The sequence below is a fragment of the Alexandromys fortis genome, unplaced genomic scaffold (assembly GCF_014885135.2).
Source record: "Alexandromys fortis isolate MF-2015 unplaced genomic scaffold, M_Fortis_MF-2015_v1.1 scaffold_52, whole genome shotgun sequence".
NCBI classification, from domain to species: Eukaryota; Metazoa; Chordata; class Mammalia; order Rodentia; family Cricetidae; genus Alexandromys; species Alexandromys fortis.
This window is the reverse complement of record NW_026067929.1, coordinates 1,531,695-1,557,032: the sequence shown is the minus strand read 5'-3', so window position 1 is coordinate 1,557,032 and position 25,338 is coordinate 1,531,695. Positions and strand designations below refer to the sequence as shown.

The window sequence follows — 25,338 nt, the reverse complement described above, 5'->3', positions numbered from 1 at the left end:
CAGTGGCTCTACCTGTCTTTCTTCCTGGCCTCTACTTTCACTTATTGGCTGGGAGCAAATCCAGGACTCTGACTGGACCTCTACCTTTTCTATATGCTTACTGAACGTCTCCACAGGCACACGGCTCTGCTGCACACAGCCACAGATGCTGTCTGTGTCCTGCCCATCTCCACCGTGGCACCATGTGCTTGATCTCAGATGAGAGAGTGCACAGGTGAGAATCAGCAGGTAAAGCAATGGGCACCTGTAGAATTCCCCAGCCTGAGACAGTTCAGATCAGCTGTTTCGTGACTGCTGCCACTGCACCTCCTCAAGCCTTTAACAAATGGCCCCAGTGCCATGACCTCTATACAGAGTAAGAACTAGTCCTGACCCACATTCCTCCTGCTTCTGAACTGTCAATCCGCTTCTATTCAGACTGTAACTAAACAGGAACTGAACAGAAACCCTGTCACAGTCCTTGCCTTTAGAGTCAAGAGTCTCCTGTCCCCCTAAAAGTGCATGAGTTTCTTAGGAAGTTTGCAAGATCCTTCCAGACACAGCCTGGCTCAAGTTTTCCAAAGCCACATTCACCTTGGGTCACACAGCACTGTACAGCAGCCTCTCCCGAAACCCAATCACTCCTCAAAGCTTTCTTTAGGGGCTTCTGGCATCCAGAAAGACTCACACAGCCTCCCTGCCAGCCTCTCCTCTGCAGAGCTCTGTCCTCCAAGGAAGAAGGTGCCCTGCAGCCCTGCAGACATCTGCTCACCAGACGAGCTATGTGCTCCACGCCTAGTCCTGATTCACAGGACAGCCCAACACTGCGTCTTCCACTACCTTTGAACCCACAGTTCTGGGCTAGGTGTCTAGAATACAATTGCATGCCAAGACTCCTTAGGGGAGCAAACAGTATGTAAACTCTTGAAGACAGACCTAAAGGTGACCTCTCCTGGGCCACGGGGGAGGAATGCAGACATGGAGAATTTTCTGTTTCTGGACACAGCCCATGTCTGCACGAATATGCTTCATTCTCTCTACATCTATCATGTCCTAGGCACTAGCAATACAAATAAACTTTCTATATAAAAAGCATAATAAAATAAAATGTAACCTTCACACAGTGAAGAAAATCCCACCACAGATGCTGATGCAGAGGCCCTGGCACAGCCTTTTATTTTCATATGCTACTTCATAGAAAAACTAGCTACAAAAATGAACAGTTTTGTCTAAATACACTAATATCTTTGAAATATCTTGGACATAAGACAAACATCCACATGAAATTAAAATTCAGAAAGCCAACTCACATGAGCCAGGGAGGAAGCTAAAGAGCCCAGGTGTGGTGATGTCACTGGAGGCGGTGAGGGCACTGGAGACAGAAGAGGAGGGGGAAGCTTGAAGAAGTCAATTGCAGCTTGAAGATCATCGTCAAAAAAATGTTCATGGTCATAGACATTGGTCCTGTTGCCATCACCAGGCACTGAGACTTCGGGATGACTTTCTTCACAAAAGGCAGGCTCAGCGCTAGGGCTTCTTCCACCAGGCTGCTCTTCTTCTGCACTTTCAGAGGAAGTGAAGTCGCCCTCCACCTCCATAGACAGCTTGGTGAAGAAAGAATGCATATCGGAGGTCCTGGCAGGACTGCCTTGGCTTGGGAGCAATTCATCTTCCCCAGAAGCTCTGGATGCACCGATTTCTTTGGCAGGTTTTTCTGAGTAGGAGAAGCAGGCATCACATATTCAATGCCAGGAAAACTTACAAATTACATCCTGATAACAGGCCAAACTGCTAGTAGAAATAAGCCGAAATGGGCAGACAGCTTTAACAATGTCACCAGTCAACTTCTAACATTATCGTATAGACTAGACAGGGATGCGCATGGACAGTGGTCCACTGAGGCACCACAGCCCAATGGGAAACACGGCAGCAGGGACAGAGGCCTTATTGCCTCATCACATACTGGAAGATGCTTTCCTTTCCACAAGGGTCTCACGCACCTGCACACAATGCCTACGGGTAGGTTTGACACTGGTTGGCTTCAGATCGCTTTTTTAGAGAGGAGTACGGGGCTGCAGTGCACTGGGAAGTGGCAGTGGAGAGAGGAGCATGGGGCTGCAGTGCACTGGGAAGTGGCAGTGGAGAGAGGAGTACGGGGCTGCAGTGCACTGGGAAGCAGCAGTGGAGAGAGGAGCATGGGGCTGCAGTGCACTGGGAAGCGGCAGTGGAGAGAGGAGCATGGGGCTGCAGTGCACTGGGAAGCGGCAGTGGAGAGGACCAAGGGGCTGCAGTGCACTGGGAAGCGGCAGTGGAGAGGACCAAGGGGCTGCAGTGCACTGGGAAGCGGCAGTGGAGAGGACCAAGGGGCTGCAGTGCACTGGGAAGCGGCAGTGGAGAGGACCAAGGGGCTGCAGTGCACTGGGAAGCGGCAGTGGAGAGGACCAAGGGGCTGCAGTGCACTGGGAAGCGGCAGTGGAGAGAGGAACAGAGTGCTGAGCAGAAGAGGAAAGTGGAGTCTGGGACTGGATCCTGGGCAGGTGGGAAATACGCATTTTCCGTGAGCCCCACAATTAACAGGACTGGGAAAGAGTTCTCAGAGAAGTTTCCCACTGTTTAACTGATGCTTTGTGAAAATAAAAGTAACATTGCTACTTTGTAGTACAGGAAGACTCCTTGGTCTCCCACCCACAAGGCCTGACCTCCCATTGCTCTTCTGAGCTGCCACCAAAAGTTGACTGAATGTGCTGAGATCAGTCATACTGTATTACAGTGTCGAGTACCACTGTCTGCTGTCCACTGGAGGCTGGGATCAGTCATACTGTATTACAGTGTCGAGTACCACTGTCTGCTGTCCACTGGAGGCTGGGATCAGTCATTCTGTATTACAGTGTCGAGTACCACTGTCTGCTGTCCACTGGAGGCTGGGATCAGTCATACTGTATTACAGTGTCGAGTACCACTCTCTGCTGTCCACTGGAGGCTGGGATCAGTCATACTGCGTCACAGTGTCGAGTCCCACTGTCTGCTGTCCACTGGAGGCTGGGATCAGTCATACTGCGTCACAGTGTCGAGTCCCACTGTCTGCTGTCCACTGGAGGCTGCAGAGCAGCCTGGGGCAAACACTATCACATTCACATGTGAACAGTCTCTGTGTATCTCTCACCTGGTATGCGCCTGCCACTCTCCCCGGACAGCTTGTGAGCAGTGTTCACACAGAGCCACAGCTCTTTCAAGAGAACTTTCACCTTCCCTGGGAAGAGCAAAGGGTGAGATCAGTCCCAGTTGCATCCACTTAGCAGCTATAACAAGGGTACTGAGCCATGAGGTTCAAGGTTGAGAGAAAGACAAGCGTGGCTGACTTTTCCTTTCCCTTTGATGCTTTCATTCATACACTTTAAGAAAATGGTTGTCTTTATGCACGTGGATAAGTAAACGTGGATAGATGAAGTCTAATTAACAGCATCCAAATAAAAAGATTTATTCCTACCAAGGATCTACAAAGCCTGAGTTTTGCTATGTTAAGAGGCACATATGCCCACCAACCATAACAAGCAATGCATAAAACCAATCACACGGTTAGGATACTCACTTTTATCTATGCTTCCATGAGAGTCACTTGAGATCTGAGTTCCAATGTGTCTCAACTCTAAAAATACATAGGAGAAGGGCTTCAGACAAACACTGCACACTGAACTGCTTCAGACAAACACTGCACACTGAACTGCTTCAGACAAACACTGCACACTGAACTGGCTCCAGACAAACAAACACTGCACACTGAACTGGCTTCAGATAAACACTGCACACTGAACTGCTTCAGATAAACAGTGCACACTGAATTGGCTTCAGATAAACAGTGCACACTGAACTGCTTCAGATAAACACTGCACACTGAACTGCTTCAGATAAACACTGCACACTGAATTGGCTTCAGATAAACAGTGCACACTGAACTGCTTCAGATAAACACTGCACACTGAACTGGCTTCAGATAAACAGTGCACACTGAACTGCTTCAGATAAACACTACACACTGAACTGCTTCAGATAAACACTACACACTGAACTGCTTCAGACAAACACTGCACATTGACTGGCTCTCTCTCCACACAAGTGCTCAATGAATACTCACCCCTTTCAGTCTGCTGTTTGGAAAATTCTTCAAACCTTTCCTGTGTTGGGAAAAGAAACACCAAGAGTGTTTATGCTGCACAGAAGCAAAATGATGAAGCAAAGGTCAGATGGGTGCAAGGCAGCCTGTGGCTACAACCCGGATGCCACAGAAGCCCAAGTGAGGGATGCAGAGGATACATCTTTTACACGGTAGCTGTGTCCACAGAGGCCCTGAATCAGAGATCTAAGGTGTGCATCACTGTACCCAGTTCCTGTGTCCATGAGTCAGGGATCTAAGGTGTGCATCACTGTACCCAGTACCTGTGTCCATGAGTCAGGGATGTAAGGTGTGTATCATTGTACCCAGTACCTGTGTCCATGAGTCAGGAAAGTAAGGTGTGTATCATTGTACCCAGTACCTGTGTCCATGAGTCAGGGATGTAAGGTGTGTATCACTGTACCCAGTTCCTGTGTCCATGAGTCAGGAAAGTAAGGTGTGCATCACTGTACCCAGTACCTGTGTCTTCTTAAATTCCTTTTCAAGTATTTTCTTTTCAGTTCTCAATTGCTTGAAGTCCTGAGTTTGCTTGACGGCAGCCTCTGTGTGTAATAGACACAGCACAGCAACAGAAAAAGCGGAGAGTTAGTGATCCAATCCTGTGTGAGCCAATGCCAGCTTTTTTGCTTTCCTCAAACTGGACACATGTCACAGACAGGTACACATGTCATGAAGCTACAGAGCTGACTAAGGCTGTGAGGATCCTTCCCATACCTGACACGGCAACTCCAAACCCTTCCATGCTACACTCTGGTGGGGACAGTGTGCAGACGTCTAAACTGTGGGCACATCATTCATTCCTTTTGGGATGGAAAGCACCGGACGATGCTCACCCCAGTAAGAATCTATGCAGAGCTGATATCTCAGGGAAGCCAAACCCCACCAAACACCAATAACATTCTTCTCTCACTGAGTTTGGCTGTGCTCACTTTCAGTATGCCCTATCAATTCCTAGGGAAAATTATGTTTGAGACACTAAAAGTAAAGGCCACATTTGACTTCACAGAAGGTCTTCTCAAAGTTGCATACCGTCTCTTAGGCATTCCACTTATCTCCACATACAAGAGAGGACAGGCTGAGAGCACAGCCATGTCATGAGATGGATATTATCCAACTATCTGTAGAGTTCATATGTAAACTGAGGACAAGAATACCTCTCATCCTTGTTCTAAATGCTCCTGTGCAACTAACTTTGCACTCCTAAGTTCACAGCATACGTGGAAACACCTCACTCTGAGGCAGAGCACAGCCACTGTGATGCTGGAGTCCATGGAGCAGACACCTGGACACCATGCTAGGCAGTCAGTGACAACACAGCATTGCCTGGGCCGGATTCCACTCATAAGTAACTGTAAACAAAACAGACATTCCATGCCTAGCTGACTTTTGAAAGCAGCACTGTCTGAAATGTAAGGACAGCACAGATCCCAGTGTGCCCATCTATACTCTGCCTACTCATAAACAAGAAGCCCCAATCCCAGGAGTGTGCATGTGTGTGTGTGCGTGTGCATGAGTCGGGGCGGGGGTGAGTGAGAGAGAGAGAGAACTATCTACGTACATCAATTCCTTGACATTATCTTGGCACAGCCTAGAGTCATTTGAAAGGAGGGAGTTTCAACTGAGGAAATGCCTCCATAGTTCAGGCTGTAGGCAAACCTGTAAGGCATTTTCTTAATTAGCAACTGATGCAGGAGGGCCCAGCCCGCTGTGGGCAGTGCTGTCCCTGGTCTGGTGGTCCTGGGTTCTATAAGAAAGCAGGGTGACCAAGCCACAAAGAGCAAGCCAGTAAGCAGCCCCCCTCCCAGGCCTCTGCATCAGCTCCTGCCTCCAGGCTCCAGCCTTGCCGCCTCTCATTGGATTCTGACATACACACTGAGTACACCCCTTCCTCCTCACAGTGCTCTGGGCATGGTCTTCATCACAGCAATGGAGACACTGACTAAGACAACATAGATGTGGGTGCCTGTTGTAGTAACCACAATTTCAACTGGGAATAAAAGAAACAAAAATGCAAAATCCACCTTCCAACATTGAACCACTGCATTTCCTCCCATGCTGCCTGATTACAGCAAAGGGTACAGAGGAAGGAGAGGATGTGAGCAGCAGCACACGCATCTCCACACACCGAGCCAACGGCTGAGTGAGTGGCACACCCACTGACACTCACAGCTCACTTACCAGGGTCTGCACAAGGCATGGCTCTGGCCAGCAAACATCAGGTGCACTTACCTTCCAGCTTCTTCACCTTAGCTTCCAGCTTCTTCTTCCTAATAAAAAAAACCTTGTCAGTTAGACAGCAAAGGTTTTACAGCTCATCACACAGGGTGTATACAGATTCTTACTCATAGCCAGTATCACATGCCAACCACATTAAACTGCGTTACCAGCAACTGGGCTCGTGGTAGAAGGCGCCCGGGAAAGAGCACCACACCACTTCCTGCGCAGTGTTTCCAAAGTGGGCTTTAGAGCCTGGCTAGTGTTTGAGAAACACAAAAAAGGCCTATGAGTCTGTGCCACAAACACATGTGAGGCCCCTCCTTCAGCAGTGAGTGTCACCTGTGGGCTGTGTCCAGATGACCTCCCACCCGTCCTGCACCTAACCCACCAGCACTCTGAGGAGCGTGCACAGTGAGCAAGGAAGGCAGCAGTGGAGGCTTCTCTTGCTAAGATGGATTTCTGAGAGATAGAAGGCAGCAAGCTCAGAACGGTCTCTGACACACTGCCATGTCAGTCCCAGCAACCAGGGGCTCATGCTCTCCACAAGTGTCTCTGAGGGGTGAGGCCCAGGTCCTATTTCACAATGGTAACAAAGGCCCTTTGACAGTGAGAGACTAACAGGCACAAAGACAGGAGGCCCATGACTATATCTGGACACACAGGCACAGGGGCAGTTCACACATGATAAATCAGGCATGTTCAGTACATCTCTGTGCATCCCTTCAACACCAAACGGCCTTAAGTCACAATGGTGCTGACCCCTGTGTAACAGTGAAAACTGGGGCTGAGAGACTAGCCCAAGTGTGCACAGCTAATTAATTACAACAATGAACAGAAAGAGGAAGAAAGGAAACACTATTATTCACAAATATTCACAGTAAAGCACTTACTGGGCGTCGGTTCTCAAGCATTCTTCCTTCACACGAGCATATTCCTGGTGAGTGTCCTGATACAGCTTCAGAGAACTCTAACAAGGAAACAGGAAACATAAGTATAGCCCAAAAGCCACTGACTGCCACTGACCATGGTCCTCACTCGTTTGATAAAAAGCTCAATTCTCATCTAGTAGCACAACACCAACCCAGTGCACAGCCAGAAATGTCAGCAAGGCCCAGAAGTCACTCAGCATCTCCACAAGTAGGGTAGGTCCCCAACAGACAGCTGATAGTACAGCCAGGCAAATCTACACAATTCCAATCTGCACACCACACTGCTGGCTTAAATACCACGTCAGCAATTATAGTAACAGGATCTAAGCTGGCATAAGGCTCAATAAAATGTTATGTTATTACTGTCAGGAAAAGGAAACAAGTTGCTGATCAGTATTAACTGGGAAAGTGCATGAACACCGTATCTTCTGCCATGATGACCCACCCTTTGGGCTGGGAAGACACTGTGTCCATGATGCAGTCTGTACCCGGCATTTCTCTGACCTAAGAGCTCTGAGAGATGAGCTTCATCGAGCCCTCTTCACCAAGGACTTGACAGGATGGCATATTCCTGCAAAACATGGTCACTCAGTGACTAAGAGGGTCTACCACTGAGGCCTGACTCCAAGGTTCACACTGCCTTGGGGGTATACTACGGACACTATATAACCGCGTGTGTGTACACATACATATACATATATACACATACACACACACACACACACACACACACACGACTGGACACGGGTTGGCTGATTAACTTTCACTACAGTTAAACCATAAAGAACTGTCATAGAAACAGGAACGCTGACATGTACAATCATATAGTACATGGAAAACTCTATGACATAGTGATGTGACAACTACACATCACTAAAACCATATCATGAGGCAGATGGACAATGGACAATAGCAATCTTCTCCGAAAAGAGGCAGAAAGGACACAGGATGGATAATAAGCCAGAAAGCTCCACCTCCTCTCAGGCCAGCCACCTAGCTAGGGGCTGCAGCTGCTTCTGCCTATGACTCCATGGACCCGCTCCTAGGGTTCCTATTAAGGACACACCAAACGTCACCAGGAAAGCATTTATAGCAGCTTGTGCAGAGTGCTACAAAGGGCTTGACCTGGAGAGGACAGCCCATGAGGGGTCAAAGTATCAAGCATCATCTCCCAAAGCTCCATGTCCCTCAAGTAAAGGAAATGACCAAACACTCACCTGTAAGAACTTAAGATACGTGAATGAAAGTGGCTCTCTGTGGACCTCACAGCCCCGAGAAACCACAGGGACTAAACAGTTACTAAGCCCCAAACCAATCTGTCAAGAGCATTCATACTTACTGGCTCAAGATTCAAGAGAGGTCCTCAGAGGACATTTGAACTCTGCCAGAGCAGAGGCCTGAGAGCGGAGCTGAAACTACACCCAAACTAAGGAAATCCAATTCTCCACACACTGCACACAAGGATTCCACCATTCATCTGATGTCTACATGTTAGTCCCCACTTAAGTCAAGACAAGTTTTAAATTACTATTATTACAGGGAACAAGAAACCACAAGCGTTTGCACATAAGCCTCTCCACACTTCTGCACCAGCCAGAGCAGGGTTTCCTCCGGCGCTTACATCCTTAGCTACCATGGAAACGTCCCCGAGTCCCACTTGGCTGGCGCACAAGCTCATGCTCACTGGTTCTCCGCACCTTTTTCTCCTCCAGCTCTGCTCTCAGGGACCCCAGTTCCTCTTGGCATTTCTGCAGGGGGGAGATTTTCTGAAGCATCTGCTCCACCTGGTGATGCAGCATAGTGTTCTCCCTGAAAGTGGACGAGGCATCAGCATCAGAGCAGAAACAGCTGGAGTGCGCTATTAAACCATAAACGAATGTTCCTGATCACACTAACAACCTGAATCCTTTTTATCTTTTAGGCAAACTTTTTTTTTAATGAAACTGTACCAAAAAGCAACATGAGAAAGTAGTCCAACAGACTTTAGCACCCCGGAGACGCTGTCTGAGGACAGTCTGTCAAACATCTGGCACAGCTGATCTTCATCTCCCCGCATGTGTTCCAATTAAGTGATATAGTGACGCTATATCTGATTTATAACCTCATATTGACTTTTAAGTGATGACTGCAATCTAAATGAAATTGTAAACTAATATAAATGCAACCTGATTTATAACCTCACGCTGACTTCTAAGTGATAACTGTAGTCAGAGCATAAAACATCATTACAATTTTAGTGGCTTTATTTTGTTATAAACAACACAAGATAACGGCATTGCACAGTGCAATTGTGTGGGTAACAGAAGGACATCAGCTTCAGCTCACAGTGTGGTCAACAGTCACTGAAGCAAACCACAAGGGTTCCATGGGAAGCCTAAACAATAGATACATTTGAGGGATTTGATAGAACAATGCAAATCTGCTTGTAAGGGGAGCATTCAAAGCAGTTTCTCCGAGGCAGGTCTCCTAGGCTCTACCCCAGAATTCACAGGTGTTGTCAACAGCTACGGAGACAGGCAGCTCACCTTCTTGCGAACTGCAGCTGTAAAACTTGTTAAAGAAAATGTTAACCTTTATGTCCCGCTATTTGTCTGAGCATAAATTCTGTCCTACAATAATCATGTCCACCTAGGCTGGACCATTAAGCACACCCATCTCTAACAGTGCTGAGTCAACATTATCCCTCTTACCGATATATGAGTCTGTGGTGGACTGAATTAAGAATGGCCCCTAAAGGCTCATGTATTTGAATGCTTAGTCACCAGGAAGAGGCACTATTTGAGGATTAGAAGGATTGGAGGTGTGGTCTTGCTGGCACAGGTGTGGCTTTGTGGAGGAAGTGTGTCACAGGGGGTGGGCTTAGAGGTTTAAAGAAGCTCATAAGAGGCCCAGCATCCCTTCCCCCGACCTCTCTCTGCCCACAGATTAGGATGCAGCGCTCAGCAAGACCCATTTCCTAGCCAGTTCAATAACCTTGGTTATTTTTCAGTAGATTAACAACACCAATCAGCAAGCCCTGCTGCAGCCACAATGTTGCACCTACACACTGACATCACATCACACCCCTATACAGGAGGAACATCCACTCAGTAACAAGCTGAAAACCCACAATCAGAATGAGCAACAGAAACAAGAGAGATGCTAGGCTGCCTTCTGTTAGTATCCCCAGTACACACCCATTGCTACTGCACCAATTGTTGGCTGTGCTTATGAAAAGGGCTTCCATAAAGACAACAGACACTGCCTTTTAAAAAATAATTACTAAGAAGGAGGGCCCTCCTATCTGTTAAGCTATTACACATAAGTCAGTGCTGATATCCAAAAGAAAAACAAGTGAAGGATATCATCGCATTTCTTCTGATATTCCGTCAGCAGGTTACTGCAAAAGAGAAAAGAGAGGTTAGGCTCCTGTGTCACTGAGCAAGCACAGCACAGAAAACCATGCAGATTGCTCTAGATGGCCTTTCTCCTTTGCTCCCCAGAAACAAAACATGCCAGGCTGACATCACCTTGATTCCTCAATGCACTACACAGGCTTTATGAGCTTTTAATCCAAAACATGATATTATCAAGGAATATTAAAAACCATTAACTCTCATTATGCAGCATACAATAGTGTGACCCAGAATATAGAATAGTTTTAGAGAGAAAACAGCTTTTAAAATCTAATTTGGCAAAGACCATTTTCTACTAAAAGCCTGTGAGCCACTAAACAAGTGTTCAGTAGTTCTATCCAGCACCACTGGGTCCACTGAAGGTTCCAACCACCACCCACGTCAGCCAGCTGGCCTTCCAACATGCAGATATACTTACTCTGTATTAATGATCTTTTGTTTCAAGGCAATTAATGCTTCGACATATTCATTTAAGTTCTGGAAGAAAAATGTTAGAGTCAGCTATTTCTCTTCCCATGGCACTTCACCACATGTAACTGTCCTACAGTAAGACATGAGCGAGTGGTTCACAGCACGCACGACAGGAACAAACGGGCAGGTCCCCTCGTGCGCTGCAGGACTCCTCTGCAGTCCCAGCCTCCGCCCTCTGTGCAGTGCCCTTCACAGTGAGGGCAGGGGGCAGTAACAAGTACTGACTGCCTACTACTTAGCAGAAACATAGAAACAGCAAAGTAACAAAAACTGAGATAACCTGACAGAGATTACAAACGTTACAGTGGGATCAAGATTAAGTTAGGAACTTTGTGAGGCTCTGCATCAGACTGCAGGGACCAACCCCAAGCTGGCTCCCAGTCCTGTTAGGAAAATGAAGATCAAAGCATTATCTTTTACACTGTAAACTCGATTTGTATAGATGGTCCCAACAACTAAAACACAGATTTTTTTCTTTTCTTAGGTTACTTCTTTAGATGTCAATTTTTCCAATCAGTAAAAAATTTCAAGAATAACAGCATTGTGTTAAACACACCACAATATCTTTTAAGCATCTAATACTGACAGGTTCACACCAGGAAGTATACCCAACTCTCCTGTATCAACAGTCAATCTTTCCAGAGGATTTGGAGAGGACAGTAATATTTCCACTCAGGTGTCTATATCATTTTTGTAGCTACATGTACATACCAGATAAAACAGATAAAAACCTAGGCTATACTGTGGGACAATGGTCTTGTACTGGTTTAATAAAATGCTGATTGGCCAGTGGTCAAGCAGGAAACACAGGCAGGGAGACCAGGACAGGAGAATTCTGGGAAGAGGAAAGGTTCAGTCTGCAGTTTTCACCCAGATGCAGAGGACTGCTCTATCTGAGCCTCTCCTGTAGGTGAAGGAGAATGCAGTTCAAGTAAGAGCCAGATGCAGCCTTTCTGTCAAGCCAGGGGCCCAGCCCTAGTCTTCCACTCTGAGGAAAAGTGCTCCTCTGCCACCCAGCAGGAAACCTGTCTTCTCAAGGTGTCTACTGGACACACACATGTGACCACTGCTGACCCAGGATGACCCTAAGCATGGGGCTAGGAAATCTGAGCAAACTAATCTGAAAACAGCTGTGTGTCAACCCAGATCTCTGTCTTCCCGGGAAAATAGAGGTAAGATGCAATGCTGGTGCTGGCTCTCCCTCCTGAATCAGTACATAACTGACCATATCACCACACACCAACCCAGACAGTCTTTTAGACTCAATCTGCAGCCAGCTTAACCCACTCCACCTCCAGGCTCTTGAGGAAGCACCCAAGATTTCCAAACCTAAGCTACAATAATTGGAAAAAGGGAGACCAGAGCCAGACCTGAAGTAAACAAAAGTGGACAAGAAAACCTCAACAGCCCTACCACATTGAAATAAATGATGGCACACTGGAGAAGCCATGTGACAGTCAAAGGGACAAGAAGACTCAGAAAACCAGGCACCAGGGCACCTAAACCAGTAAAGAACAGCCCGTGCTGGTGAGGATGTAGGAAACTCGCCCCCATCACAGCTGTTGCCACAGGACTAAGCACCACACTCCTGGGCGCACACACAGAACAGAAAACAAACGTCATGGTAAGTTTACAGCAGCACTGCTCACACTAGAAACAGAAACGTGAGCTTAAGGCCCAAAGGGTGGGGGATTGAGCCACCCAACGCTGACAATGAAAAGCTCTCAGCGACACAACTACCACACGAGTGAACCCTGAGAACTTCGCATTAGACGCAACAGCCACAGGAGACCCCGCATGCTAACCCCAGTCGTGTAAATTGTCCATGATAAGCAAACCCATAGATGAGGCCTTTGCAGGAAGTGCAGGGCAGAGAGCAGGAAAGACGGCTGACTGGGAGAGGCTTCTCCAAGGGCAAATGGAAATGTTTCAGGAGGCTGTGGATAATCACCCAACTGCTAGATGTGTGCACCATTGACTAATTGTACACATCAAGAGGATACATTTTACACTGTTTAAGTTACAGCTAAATTACAACCAGGGGAGCATAATTACAGACTCAAAAGATCCAACCACAGAACTCAATGAAAGGTCCCCAAAAAAGCAAAAACAGAGATGGGAGAAAAAGACACCCAATTTTGGCAGCAGAGGAAACGGTCCCATAGGCCTAGTGATAAACTCTCTGGACAAAACACATGGAAAAGATAGAAAGACACGGGAGAGTTTCAAGACTTGGGCCCCATCCCCAGTTTCCCATTATGTAAGGACAAGTGCTCCTCCAAAGTCCAGCAGAAAGCCCGTGGAGCCCAAAAGGATGCCGCCCTTGGAACATTAGGATTTCACAGCAGTGGAGACAGGGCACAGACCTGATAGGGCCCTACTAGAGGCCAGGGCCCTACAAGGGGAGACTTCCCATTTTGGAAAGAGAACTCAAACTTCTAAGAAATATTCTCAAGTCGGCCAAGTCTCCACAAGCTTCTGCCCTAAGACAGCCTTGCTAGAGGTTGAGAAGATGTGAGCAGGCTCCGCTAAGGGCATTGGGTAAGCCAGAGTGGGGGCGGTGGAGCACAGAAGTGGAGGAGGAAGCAGGGAATCAGCAGAGTTCCGGGTCATCAGGAGAGGCGGCTGTAGACTATGGAGGGATGGACACAGTAAAGGTCAGTTTCTCAGAGAGTCAACTGCCAAGCAGCCCAGGCTGCTCTGAAAGCTGTAGCTCCAGCCTTGGACTTGGGAGTGCTGGGACTACAGGTCTGTGCCGCCACGCCAGGCTGCACTGAAGGGTGCTCAGGCAAAGCTAGCAATGGGAAATGGCATCCTCGATTCTTTCTGAAGCTGGAATGGTTCTCTCTCCTTTTCTCATTTCCCTTGAGCTCTTTGCTACTCCACCTGGAACCTCCCCTGCCTTGCTTCCAGACGCTACACTGCTGTGCCTGAGACAGCAGACCAACCTTAGCTCCACATCATTTGAATCTGCCCGACTGATTCTCATCCCCTCTCTGAGCGGTGAGGCAGTTTCTTCCCCTCTACCTGCCTCAGTTCTAGGCTTCAGGTGGAGGCACTGAAGAGCCTAAGAGACATGTCACCAGGATCAGGCACGTTAAGTGCTCAATCCTCTGCGATCTCCAGCATACAGCAAATATCCACATTTAGGATGTAAAGTTGTTAGAGAATAATTGTTGTTATCGATCTTCAGGGTCAACTTGATTAGATTTGGATTAGCTAGGAGATGCACCTCTGAGTGTCTGTGAGGGAATCTCCAGAGAGGTTTAACCACAGAAGGCCTGTTCTGAATGTGGGTAGCCCCATGCCAAGGCTGAAGTCCCACACTAAATGAAAAGGATCAAGCAGCATGAACATGCACCTCATACCCTCATACTGTTGCCATGCATTCCCCAGGGACTGGATCCTCTCAAACATGAGCAAAAACAAGTGCTCCTCAAACTGTTTTTGCTAAGTGTTGTATCTCAATAGCAAGAAAAACTAAAACTAAAGTCCAGTTACTAAACAGGGCATGGTGGTGTGTGGCACCACCCTACGTTTGGCAAGTGGTGTCAGGATCAGGAGCTTAACTCAGCTCCACAGTGAGTTTCAGAGCAGCCAGGCCAGCCACACTATACTGTCTTTTAACTGACATGTGGCCAGACCTCAACTGCACCAACTGAAGTCTGCACACCAAGAGGATGGCAGGGATTGTGGAGAGATGGGAAGCCTGAATGCATCGCCCGCAACTTCCAAGATTAGGAATCAACACTAAATGTCAACGAAAAGAACATGCAACAGGTTTACTAAAGACAAGAAGGTTCATTACAAAAATCCACATAGTGCAATTAAAAATAATGTCTTTTGCAAAGAATATATGGGCAGAGCTGCAGGTTGTCTTAATAGAACATTATATTCAGTTTTCTCTCTCAACTTTGACCACATATAACTCTGCCTTAGAGAAAACAAATGGGGGGGTGTGGACCTTAAAACCGCAAAACATAACATCGTAGAGCAGTGATTCTCAACCTGGGGTCAAACAACCTTTTCGTAGGAGTCACCTCAGACCATCAGAAAACAGGCATTTACATGCAAGTCATAACAGTAGCAAAATTAATTATGAAAAAAAAGGAAAAAAAGAAAAAAAAGGAAAAAAGAAAGAAAAAAATTAATTATGAAGTAGCAATAAAATAAATTATGCTTTGGGGTCCCCACAACATGATGATCTGTATTAAAGGGTCACAGCATTAGGAAGGTTGAGAACCTCTGCCCGAGAGGGAAAGGAGAGCCTTCCAAGTTAACTGTTTCAGCCCCTTCTGCACTACTACTAAAGCCTTAATGAGCTCCACCGTCTCCCCAAACCTGACTAATTTTAAATTAAATGGTAAGACAGCAACAGTAAGCTGAGCAGCAGGGGTGCACACCTTTAATCCCAGTACTCGGAAGGCAGAGGCAGACGGATCTCTGTGAGTTTGAGGCCAGCCTGTCTACAAGAGCTAGTTCCAGGACAGGCTCCAAAGCTATAGAGAAACCCTGTCTCGAATAAAAAAGAAAAGAAAAGGAAAGAAAAGAAAAGAAAAGAAAAGAAAAGAAAAGAGAAAAGGGCACAATATCTTTTGCTCTGCTTCATTTCCTCCATTGCTTTCTCCTGGGCATTTTGCTGTGTAGAAGGCTAATGTATTTATATATTTTGGAACTAAGTAGTCATGGAACTGTATAGGCACAGCTTGGAACCAACATCCACAAATTAGAAAATTTCCCTCCACATATTATAAACACTAAGTGAATAAAGAAAAGAAAACAAAAGCCCAGGAAAGTAGTTTGTTTTCTGTTTTATTGTCTCAATCATCCCCTACATGACTACTAGTCTGTTTGATAACTACACCATAACACGTGTGCAGGTCTGTGTAGGGTGAGACATCCTAATAGCACCAGTTTATACAGCAATGTTCAATCCAGATTCATTTGCATTGTTTGGAACTGAACTCTGAACAGTGAGATAGCAGCTGATGACGGGTGGGGGACCCTCTAGGTCCTTCTGATCTGCATGCCTGTGTGCAGGTGGGATCCATGCTCAGCAGTTCTAGAGAAGGGAGGGGTGCAATCTGCAGGCTCTCTGACAGCTCTCTCAGCATTTGTGCTTTCTGCTCCGGGACTTTCACCATGCTGAGGATCCCTGCAGAGAAACACTTCTGACCAGCGTCCTGCTCTGGGGAGCATCTGCAGCTTTTATAAGCAGACAAATCTAACGCAGCAGTGCAGAGTCTCAAATGCTTCAAAGAGGACTGGGGAAAGATGTGACTTCCAACAACCAATTCCCCGGCTTAACCTACAATCAAGGAACACAGAGCTTGCCTAATTTACAGAGTATCACCAGATTTAGGTTCCACATTTTGTGACTGCTGAGATTCTGGAACACGAGGATGCTGGGCTACAAATCAGTAACAAGGCCCTCTAATCCAAAGGTCAAGAGTGCTCTGTGAAGTCACAAGATAACCTGGGATGAGGGAAGCACAGTACCTTTAGATACATTTCTGAGGGAGTAGATAAAACGGCAACTGCGTCTTCCACTCTAAAGGAAAGAAGGGACAGACAGACAGGAAGACACTCTGCAAGCCAGGGACTAGTCAGTTCAGAACATGGGCCTGTTACCTTAGGGCTCTGACTCAGAATAAAGGACCAGCACTGCAGTAGGTGCCACTGTGAGAAAGACTGCGTGGGCATCCTCCGCAGGATCAAGGAGTATCAGGGTTTAAGCTGCACACACCAAGCATTTGCTGTGGTGATGTCCAGTCATCCTTCTCCTCCCAACTGGCCAGTGACCCACTTCTTGTTTAAGTCTCCTTATCTCTTTCCACCCCTCCCCATTCCACGCTTTCTTCTTCAAGGGCCCAGCCCCAGCGGCTGGATTCTCTTCAGATGTTAGTGGTATTCAAAACTTAAGTGACTCAAAGGGCTGCCTAACACCTCCCAGCCCAGGAAGATGCTTATTGTGAACTCAGCAGCTACAGAAACCTAGAACCCGGCTGCCACTCCCTGGGAAGTGCATTAGGACATTTCAGAGACACTTCATAAACAATCCAAAATGGCTAAAACCATTCTAATGCCATCTTAAAACTCCAGTGCCACATCTCCAACAGCCTCACCACCTTGGCTGGCTTCGTTTCTCCCTTCCATCGCGGTTCACAGCTATTCAAAGATTGAAATCTTGGTACCTTCCACTTCCCCGACAGGAGAACCTGTCTTGCATCCCACACTCAGCTTCTTCATTCCCTAGAGCTTTGATCAACTCTGCGCTGTAATACTCTCCCTAGGTCACATCAATGAGATAATTTACCTTAGTCAAGCCCAGCTTCCACTCGCCAACTCATCCTGTGCCTTGCACCGGGACTACAGACTTCCATTCTGTACTACACACTTTAAGCTCCCATCTCTCAACATACAGGGAATAAGCAGAGACTCTTGGGATGCTCTATGTCTGCTAAAGACCCATCTTCCCACACTCATTTTGCAAATTAGTGTTCCAGAAGCGGAACTCACAGCATTGCTGAACAGTATTGCCCTTAGAAGCCTTTTCAAAAGTTAACTTCCTGTTGTTAGGAGCACAGTCACAGGGATTCTTTTACTCTTGTCTCTGGCCGCGTTCACACCTGGATGGCAACTGAGCAGGTGTGAACAAGTTCCAAAAGCCCAGTAATTTATGATCTTGCCCCTTAAGAAAAAAGTTCACAGACCAGGCCTACAGAGATCTAAAAGAAACCCTCCTCTAGTTGCTGTTTTGGGGACCAAGAGTGGAACTGTGTCTTGGAGGGAGGGGAAAGTGGTGCTCTTGGGAAGCGCTTTTAGGCCATAGGCCTGAATGTTTCCTACAGTAAGGATGGTTAAGATTAGGGATGATGGGCTCGAAAGAACCAGTAAATAGATTCAGGCTGTCAGAGACCACAAGGACCAGGATGGTATCACGCATCTCGATGCCTCTGCTGATTCAACAGGACAGAAACTCCTGGTGGGCAGGGTGTGGAAGCAGTTCTCGGGAGGGGAGAGACGCACAGTCCACACAGGGACTCAGAGACGACAAGTCCATACAATGGTGTGTAAAACTCACACAACCCAGGCTCTTCTTGCTGTCCTGACCTTGGCAAACAGCAAGCCCTCAGTCACACCGGCTTTCTTGCTATCTTAGTTTGAGATTTTATTGCTATGAAAGACACAACGACCATAGAACTCTTTTTAAGAAAACATGTAATTGAACGGGCTTGCTTACAGTTTCAGAGGTTCAATCAAATATCGTCACAGCAGGGAGCCTGGCGGTGTGCAGGCAGGCATAGTGCCGGAGCTAGAACCACTACATCGTGCATGCAAGTGACACACTGGGCAGCATCCTGAGTATACGAAACCTTGAAGCCCACCCCCTCAGTGACACACTTCCAACAGAAGATGCGGCCCAGATTATAGGTGCGCCCTCCAGCCTCAAGGTCTGGATTAAAGGCTTCTGTCCTCCAGTCTCCTCCAACAAGGCCACACCTCCTAATAGTGCCACTCTCTGAGCTTGTGGGGGTCAAATACATTCAAACTACCTCACATGCTGTTCGCAAAAACACTGGGAAAGCACTTACTCCCGGCCGTGAGGCATCCACTAAGATGTCTGTCTCCAAAGAAACCAACAGAACTCATTCTCTCACCATTTTGCTCAAATATGATTTTCAAACACACACACACACACACACAAAATTCCAGCAATCATCCTGGTCCTCACCTACTTATTTTTGAGTCGATTTGTCACCAATATATAACTTCTAGCATAATTTTTCTCTTCTCCTTGCCTTGCTATAAAACAGCAGGCGATGTAAAAAAAAATCCCTGAGTGACTGCCCAGGGTCAAAAAAAACCCAAATATGGTCTATTAAAGATGCATGAGCATGCCATTCAGAATCATGAGATGGGAGGGGAGGATTATAAGACACCCAACACATGGCCCGACTCTTTATTTCCTTTATATAAAAGTGTCATCCCATTTCCTATTCCCAAAACAACTAGAATATATAGATCGGCACAACGACTGCATTTTACAATCAAATCAAGTTTCTGTGGATGGCTACCTAATCTGAATCCCGTCTGGTCTCGTCGCGTCTCACCAGCCACGAGGAATCCACAAGCTTTGCTCATCAAGCATGTACAGCTCGTTCCCATCACGGAAACAGTCCCACTGGTTAGAAGCGATATCCAGAGCTGCTTTTCAACATTCACGTCTGCCACGGCCTCAAAAACTCGGACATCCTGATAGCTTCCGTGATTTTCTCCCCAACATCTAAAATCCTGCCATGTGATACTTGTACACGCTCATCTTAATAGTGTTCACCTGGCTCACCAGAACGTGGTCAGTGCCTGGAACACGAGGCAGAGACGGGGTGAGATGAATAGGGCAAGGAGAATGAGGTGAACTGGGACTATTCCCATTACGTCAGGAAACCAACCCCACAACTCAGCTGCAGCGAGCCACTGTTGAGAGCAGAGCATGCCACCGTAACAAACGACCGACGCTACACATCTTCGTGGGATTTTAACCAGACAACACGTCACTTAGCAAAAGCTACGCTTGTTGGTGCATTAACCGATAGGCGTAAGCTGAAATGCAGCTCCCGAGCACGCAACATAAATCATAAAAGCCTTATCTTCGAGTAACAAATAATCAGGAGTGCGAGAAGGTCTTCCCCCCAGAGAAGAAGACTCCGTCTGCACTTTGGGTGACCCACCACCCCAACTCAGCCCTGCAAACCCTGAATCTGAGCAGGGGAGGAATGGGCCCTGCAGAGCACGCTCGCTCTTGTCTACCACCAGCATTGCGCCAGGTGAACCAATTTTGGAGTCCGTGACTAAACAAAGCACAGGGGCACCTGCTCCCAAGACAGCGCAAAAGGGTCGGCCAGGGATCCTCGTACCTGCTGCAGGGAGGCGCAGCCCTGACACCGCGCGAGATCGGCTGGCCCGGGAGCCGCTGGGTGCGTCTCGCCGGGCATCATGGTGCTGCGGTCCGGCCTGCAGGGCGCGCGCTCAGGGGCCCGCTGCCTCGGCCCTGCCCCGCCGCCCCGGCCACCTCCAGCCTGGCCGCTTCCCGCCGGGCGCGGGCAGGTCCATGCGTGCTCCGAGGTCCCCGTGGAGGCGGCTTGAGGCGCAGACCAGCGTTGCAGCCCAGTGCACTGGGGAACGGCGCAGCCCGGAGGGCCCAAGCGCGACGACAGCACACCAGGTCCCCGCCCCACCCGGCCACGCCCCTTCTCTGGGCTGCCCGCGGCGCCGCCTGAACGGAAAGTCGGAGCGGGGCGGCGCCAAGGACAAAGCCCTAGGGCGTGTCCTGCGAGAGCCGAGCCAGAGCTACGCCCTGCCTCTGAGATTGGTCGGCCCTCTCCTGCCCGCCTGCCGCATTACAGGCCCTGGGTAGACACCTAAGTGCCTTCCGCCTCTAAGGGGCGGGTCCCGTGATGCCTTTTGGTCGCAGCCTTCCGAAGGAGGACCCTAGGCTTGGGCAGGGCCGTGAAACCCTGCTGCTCCGCTAGCCTCCAGGGGGCGGAGGACGGACTACAATTCCCGGAGTGCCTCGTGGCAGGCGGAGCCCGAGAGCTCGCTAAGCTCACCTCCCCCGCCCCATGCACCTTGGAGAAGAGCCCTACATCCTATCTGTGGGTCGTGTCTGCACACAGCCAGCCCCCGCATCCTCTCTGAGCCGCTTCCCAGACACCATCATGCTTATGCTGGAGAGGGAAAGGGAGAAATTCTCATTCCGTTGTAAAAGGCGCCTTGCCTTCAGGGTTTGAACTCTCCCTGACCTCCTTACATTGCATCCACCGCCCTCAGAAACTTTCTTTGTTGCCAGAAGTATCTATCTACTCGGAAGAGTGGACACTCCTCATCTTCTGGTTACAAAGTTCCAATTTCTGAGACTTTTTAACCATAATGTTGCATTATTAAGTGGGCACCCAGATTCTGCGGTCCTGTCCTAACTCCCCAGATGGAAAGTGCGATTGATACCACTCAAACCCCTCACACCCTGTCCCTTCTTAAGGTCACCTTTTTTGACATCGAAGGACCAGATAGATACCCAGAGACTACTGTACGTCGTGTCATTGCTGTTTGCACCTAAGCAAGACAGGCCCATGATCTGACACGCCATACAAAGTCTGTACAGAAAGTCTGGTCTCCTCAGAGACTACTGAATAGAGAATGCCTAAGAGGAACACAGATTTATTTATTTATTTATTTATTTATTAAAGATTTCTGTCTCTTCCCCTCCACCACCTCCCCTTTCCCTCCCCCTCCTCCAATCAAGTCCCCCTCCCTCGTCAGCCCAAAGAGCAATCAGGGTTCTCTGCCCTGTGGGAAGTCCAAGGACCACCCACCTCCATCCAGGTCTAGTAAGGTGAGCATCCACGAAACTGCCTAGGCTCCCACGAAACCAATAGGTCCAGTAGAATCAAAAACCCGTTGCCATTGTTCTTGAGGTCTCAGTAGTCCTCATTGTCCCCTGTGTTCAGCGAGTCCGGTTTTATCCCAGGCTTTTTCAGACCCAGGCCAGCTGGCCTTGGTGAGTTCCCGATAGAACATCCCCATTGTCTCAGTGTGTGGGTGCACCCCTCGCGGTCCTGAGTTCCTTGCTTGTGCTCTCTCTCCTTCTGTTCCTGATTTGGACCTTGAGATTTCAGTCTGGTGCTCCAATGTGGGTCTCTGTCTCTGTCTCCTTTCATCGCCTGATGAAGGTTAATATTCCGGAGGATGCCTATATATTTTTCTTTGGGTTCTCCTTCTTATTTAGCTTCTCTAAGAACCCGAATTATAGGCTCAATGTCCTTTGTTTATGGCTAGAAACCAAATATGAATGAGTACATCCCATGTTCCTCTTTTTGGGTCTGGCTTACCTCACTCAGGATAATGTTTTCTATTTCCATCCATTTGCCTGCAAACTTCAAGAAGTCCTTGTTTTTTACTGCTGAGTAGTACTCTAATATGTATATATTCCATACTTTCTTCATCCATTCTTCAATTGAAGGGCATCTAGGTTGTTTCCAGGTTCTGGCTATTACAAACAATGCTGCTATGAACATAGTAGAGCATATACTTTTGTTGTATGATAAGGCCTCTCTTGGGTATATTCCCAAGAGTGGTATTGCTGGGTCCAGGGGTAGGTTGATCCCGAATTTTCTGAGAAACCGCCACACTGCTTTCCAGAGTGGTTGCACAAGTTTGCAGGAACACAGATTTTTAAGATCAGAGCCAATCCCTGATAACAAGCTAGGCTTGGCCACCCATCCACCACACGCCAACGAAAGAAGACAATTAATAGTGAGAAGCAGAAAAAGATGTACCCAACATGGTTACATTAGAAAGAGAAAGAAATCCACTAACTACCCCACGGGCAGTCATTACCCAAGGTCCGCAGAAGGACTGTGGTATGGGTTTAGGTTTAAGTAGCAAGCAGGAGACAGGCATACCTAAGCAACCCTAATCTGGGCGTGGTTCTGCCCATTATACCAGCATCTGCTGCAAGATGATCTGACAAACTGTTGAAACTGAGAGGAAATCTTTGTCTAGATGCAGATCCCCATCTGGTTGGACCTCAGCTTTAGCTATTTTTTTTTTCTTCCATCACAGGATTTCTGTGGATGGCTTTGGTCGTCTGGCAATGGGGATGAGGGTGGGGACCCTGGTGCCTCTCAAGAATATTCTCTTACTGGGCAGTTAGTGCAAGGGGATGAGTAGGTGCAGGAGGGAGTCGTGTGCCCTGAGAAGCACACATGTCATCCGTTAGAAACAGGAAAGATGGACATGGACCATTCTCAGTTCTGACCCATACAGATATATCTTCACAATAATTTCATTTCCCAACTGGATGGGCTTGTGTTTTATTTATTTTATTGCAAATTGCCTTAGCCGTGAAGACATCAGCATGCTCTCACTCTACTGCATTCTGGCCAAAGAGCACACCATTTACAGGGTCCTGAGAAAGAAACTCAGCACTGCTTTCCTGCCACAGCACATTTCCTGTGCTTGCCTCTCCCGAAATGCCCTGCCGTCGACCTAAGCATGTGGAAGTCTCCCTGGCCTTCCAGACTCCCTATTTCTTTCTTTAGCCTGAAGTTAACACCCATTTCCCTCTTTGCTTCTTAATGCTTCTTAGTTTCAACACTTTCTTTCTTTCTTTCTCTCTTTCTTGAGACAGGTTTTCTCTGTGTATATTTGGCTGTCCTGGAACTTACTCTATAGACCATGCTGGCCTTGAAGTCACAGAAATCCGCTTGCCTCTGCCTTTCCGAGTCCTGGGATTAAAAGTCTGCACCACCATCACCTGGCTCAACTGATTTTTCAAATACCACATTTTTAATTGTGCAGTGATTTTTTTTAAACCACAGGATTTACTATGCAGAAACTAAGTATTTATCATTCACTAGTCCTATCCATCTTGGAAGACAGATAAATACATCTTGCTATGTTTCTGTCCCTTCCAGATGCACTGTTCTTTAATTCCCTCTGCATCAAGAGAACAGGAGTTTACATCACTAGGTGAGTGTCTAGAGGTAGAAGCTTGGGGAGCAGTAGGATTACAGTGGAGCCCCTTGATGGGGTACAGTAGCTTTGGAAAAAGAGAGGAATGCAGGAGGAGAGACACAGCTGCATTCCCTGTTTCCTGTCTTGTAGGGCCTCGCCTCAGCCTCCAGGCTTCCCCAGGCCTGAGACCACTGCCAGGTGTTCTCCCTTAGCCTTAGGCTGCTGCAGCAGAGAAGCCAAATCAGTCCTTTAAATCTCTCAGTGTGTGGCCTGTTGTTAGTAACCACAAACAGACTCAGACAATGAATGTGGGGAAGGGATTTCTGGTTGCAAGTACCTGGCAACATAGGAGTGGCTTAGCGTTCGAGTGGTAAATTGAGACTGGAACAAATTTAGAGGAAAAAGACATCTTGTAAATTAAGGTAACCTTCCTAATGCAGCAAGCTTTTTATACAGTTCCTCATGTTGAGGTGATGCCCAACCATCAATTTATTTTCATTGCTACTGCATAACTGTAATCTTGTAACTATTATAAATCATAATGTAAATATCTGATATGCAAGATAGACCATATGCTACCCCTATGAAAGGGTCTTTTGCCTCCACCCACCCACCAAAGGGGTTGTGACCCACAGGTTGAGAACTGCTGTTTTAAGTGATCTTCAAGAATACTCTTGGTTAGGCCTTGGAAGATGAGAGTAAGGAACCACTCCCAGGTGGAAAGGAGGGTCTGCTGGAAGTGGGACATAAGGTCATCCTTGCCCTTGTTACAAAGTCACCATTGTTGCAACATCACCATTGTTACAAACCTCCCCAGTAACTTAGTAACAGGACCAATGTCCCGAGGCTCTTAGAAGACTGAACTGGAAAGCAGTGCCTAGGGGATTTCAAAAAAAGGATTTAAGTTATGCCAGGGGTCTAAGTGAGATTGTTGATTGCCAGGGATGGAGTGGAAAGGTTCCAAGTGGAGGGAACCCAGGAAGAATCAGAGACTAGTAACCACAGTACCAGGACGTGGTCAGGCTGAGGAGCAAACCTGGTGCATTCTCGGCCTCACTACCCAGGGCATCTTGGGTTCATTTTCCTGCATTCAGCAGCAAAACACCCCACAGCAACTGCAACCAGTGTGCATACTTTGGTGTTTGGAGTGAGAGACCTGGAAAAGTGCCTAAGACTAGATATGGCCACCAGAGTAGAGCCCTGAGATGGCCATTTGTGGCTTTGGAAGGAGAGAGACATTTGCTTCCTGCCATATGATACCACACATTGATATTCTTGAGGCTTTACAAGAGGGCCTTCACCTGGGCTTAGATTTACAGACCTATAAACAGAATAAATCTCTTTTTAAATCTTATCCAGCTGTTGAAATATGGCATTAGTATCAAAAAACAGTCTAAGACCTATTTCTTTTTTTTGTTTTTAATTAATTAATTAATTTATTAAAGATTTCTGTCACTTCCCCACCGCCGCCTCCCCTTTCCCTCCCCCTCCCCCAATCAAGTCCCCCTCCCTTGTCAGCCCAAAGAGCAATCAGGGTTCCCTGCCCTGTGGGAAGTCCAAGGACCACCCACCTCCATCCAGGTCTAGTAAGGTGAGCATTCAAACTGCCTAGGCTCCCACAAAGCCAATATGTGCAGTAGGATCAAAGAACCCATTGCCA

The 25,338-nt window shown here is 47.6% G+C and overlaps 1 protein-coding gene across 1 annotated transcript in view; it reads right to left on the bottom strand.

Moving 5' to 3' along the window:
- Ice1 (interactor of little elongation complex ELL subunit 1) overlaps positions 1–20,407 on the bottom strand; it is a 36,864-nt gene extending 16,457 nt beyond the window's left edge. Inside the window, exons 1-12 of the mRNA XM_050144721.1 lie at positions 20,081–20,407; positions 11,110–11,168; positions 10,641–10,675; positions 9,822–9,840; positions 8,994–9,105; positions 7,258–7,334; positions 6,380–6,417; positions 4,610–4,692; positions 4,112–4,151; positions 3,569–3,625; positions 3,143–3,229; positions 1,290–1,693 (exon numbers count right to left, since the gene is read on the bottom strand). Coding sequence (XP_050000678.1) covers positions 1,290–1,693; positions 3,143–3,229; positions 3,569–3,625; positions 4,112–4,151; positions 4,610–4,692; positions 6,380–6,417; positions 7,258–7,334; positions 8,994–9,105; positions 9,822–9,840; positions 10,641–10,675; positions 11,110–11,168; positions 20,081–20,161 — 1,092 coding nt within the window. The 5' untranslated portion in view covers positions 20,162–20,407. The remainder of the gene's footprint in view (positions 1–1,289; positions 1,694–3,142; positions 3,230–3,568; positions 3,626–4,111; positions 4,152–4,609; positions 4,693–6,379; positions 6,418–7,257; positions 7,335–8,993; positions 9,106–9,821; positions 9,841–10,640; positions 10,676–11,109; positions 11,169–20,080) is intronic.
- Positions 20,408–25,338: the final 4,931 nt, after the last annotated feature.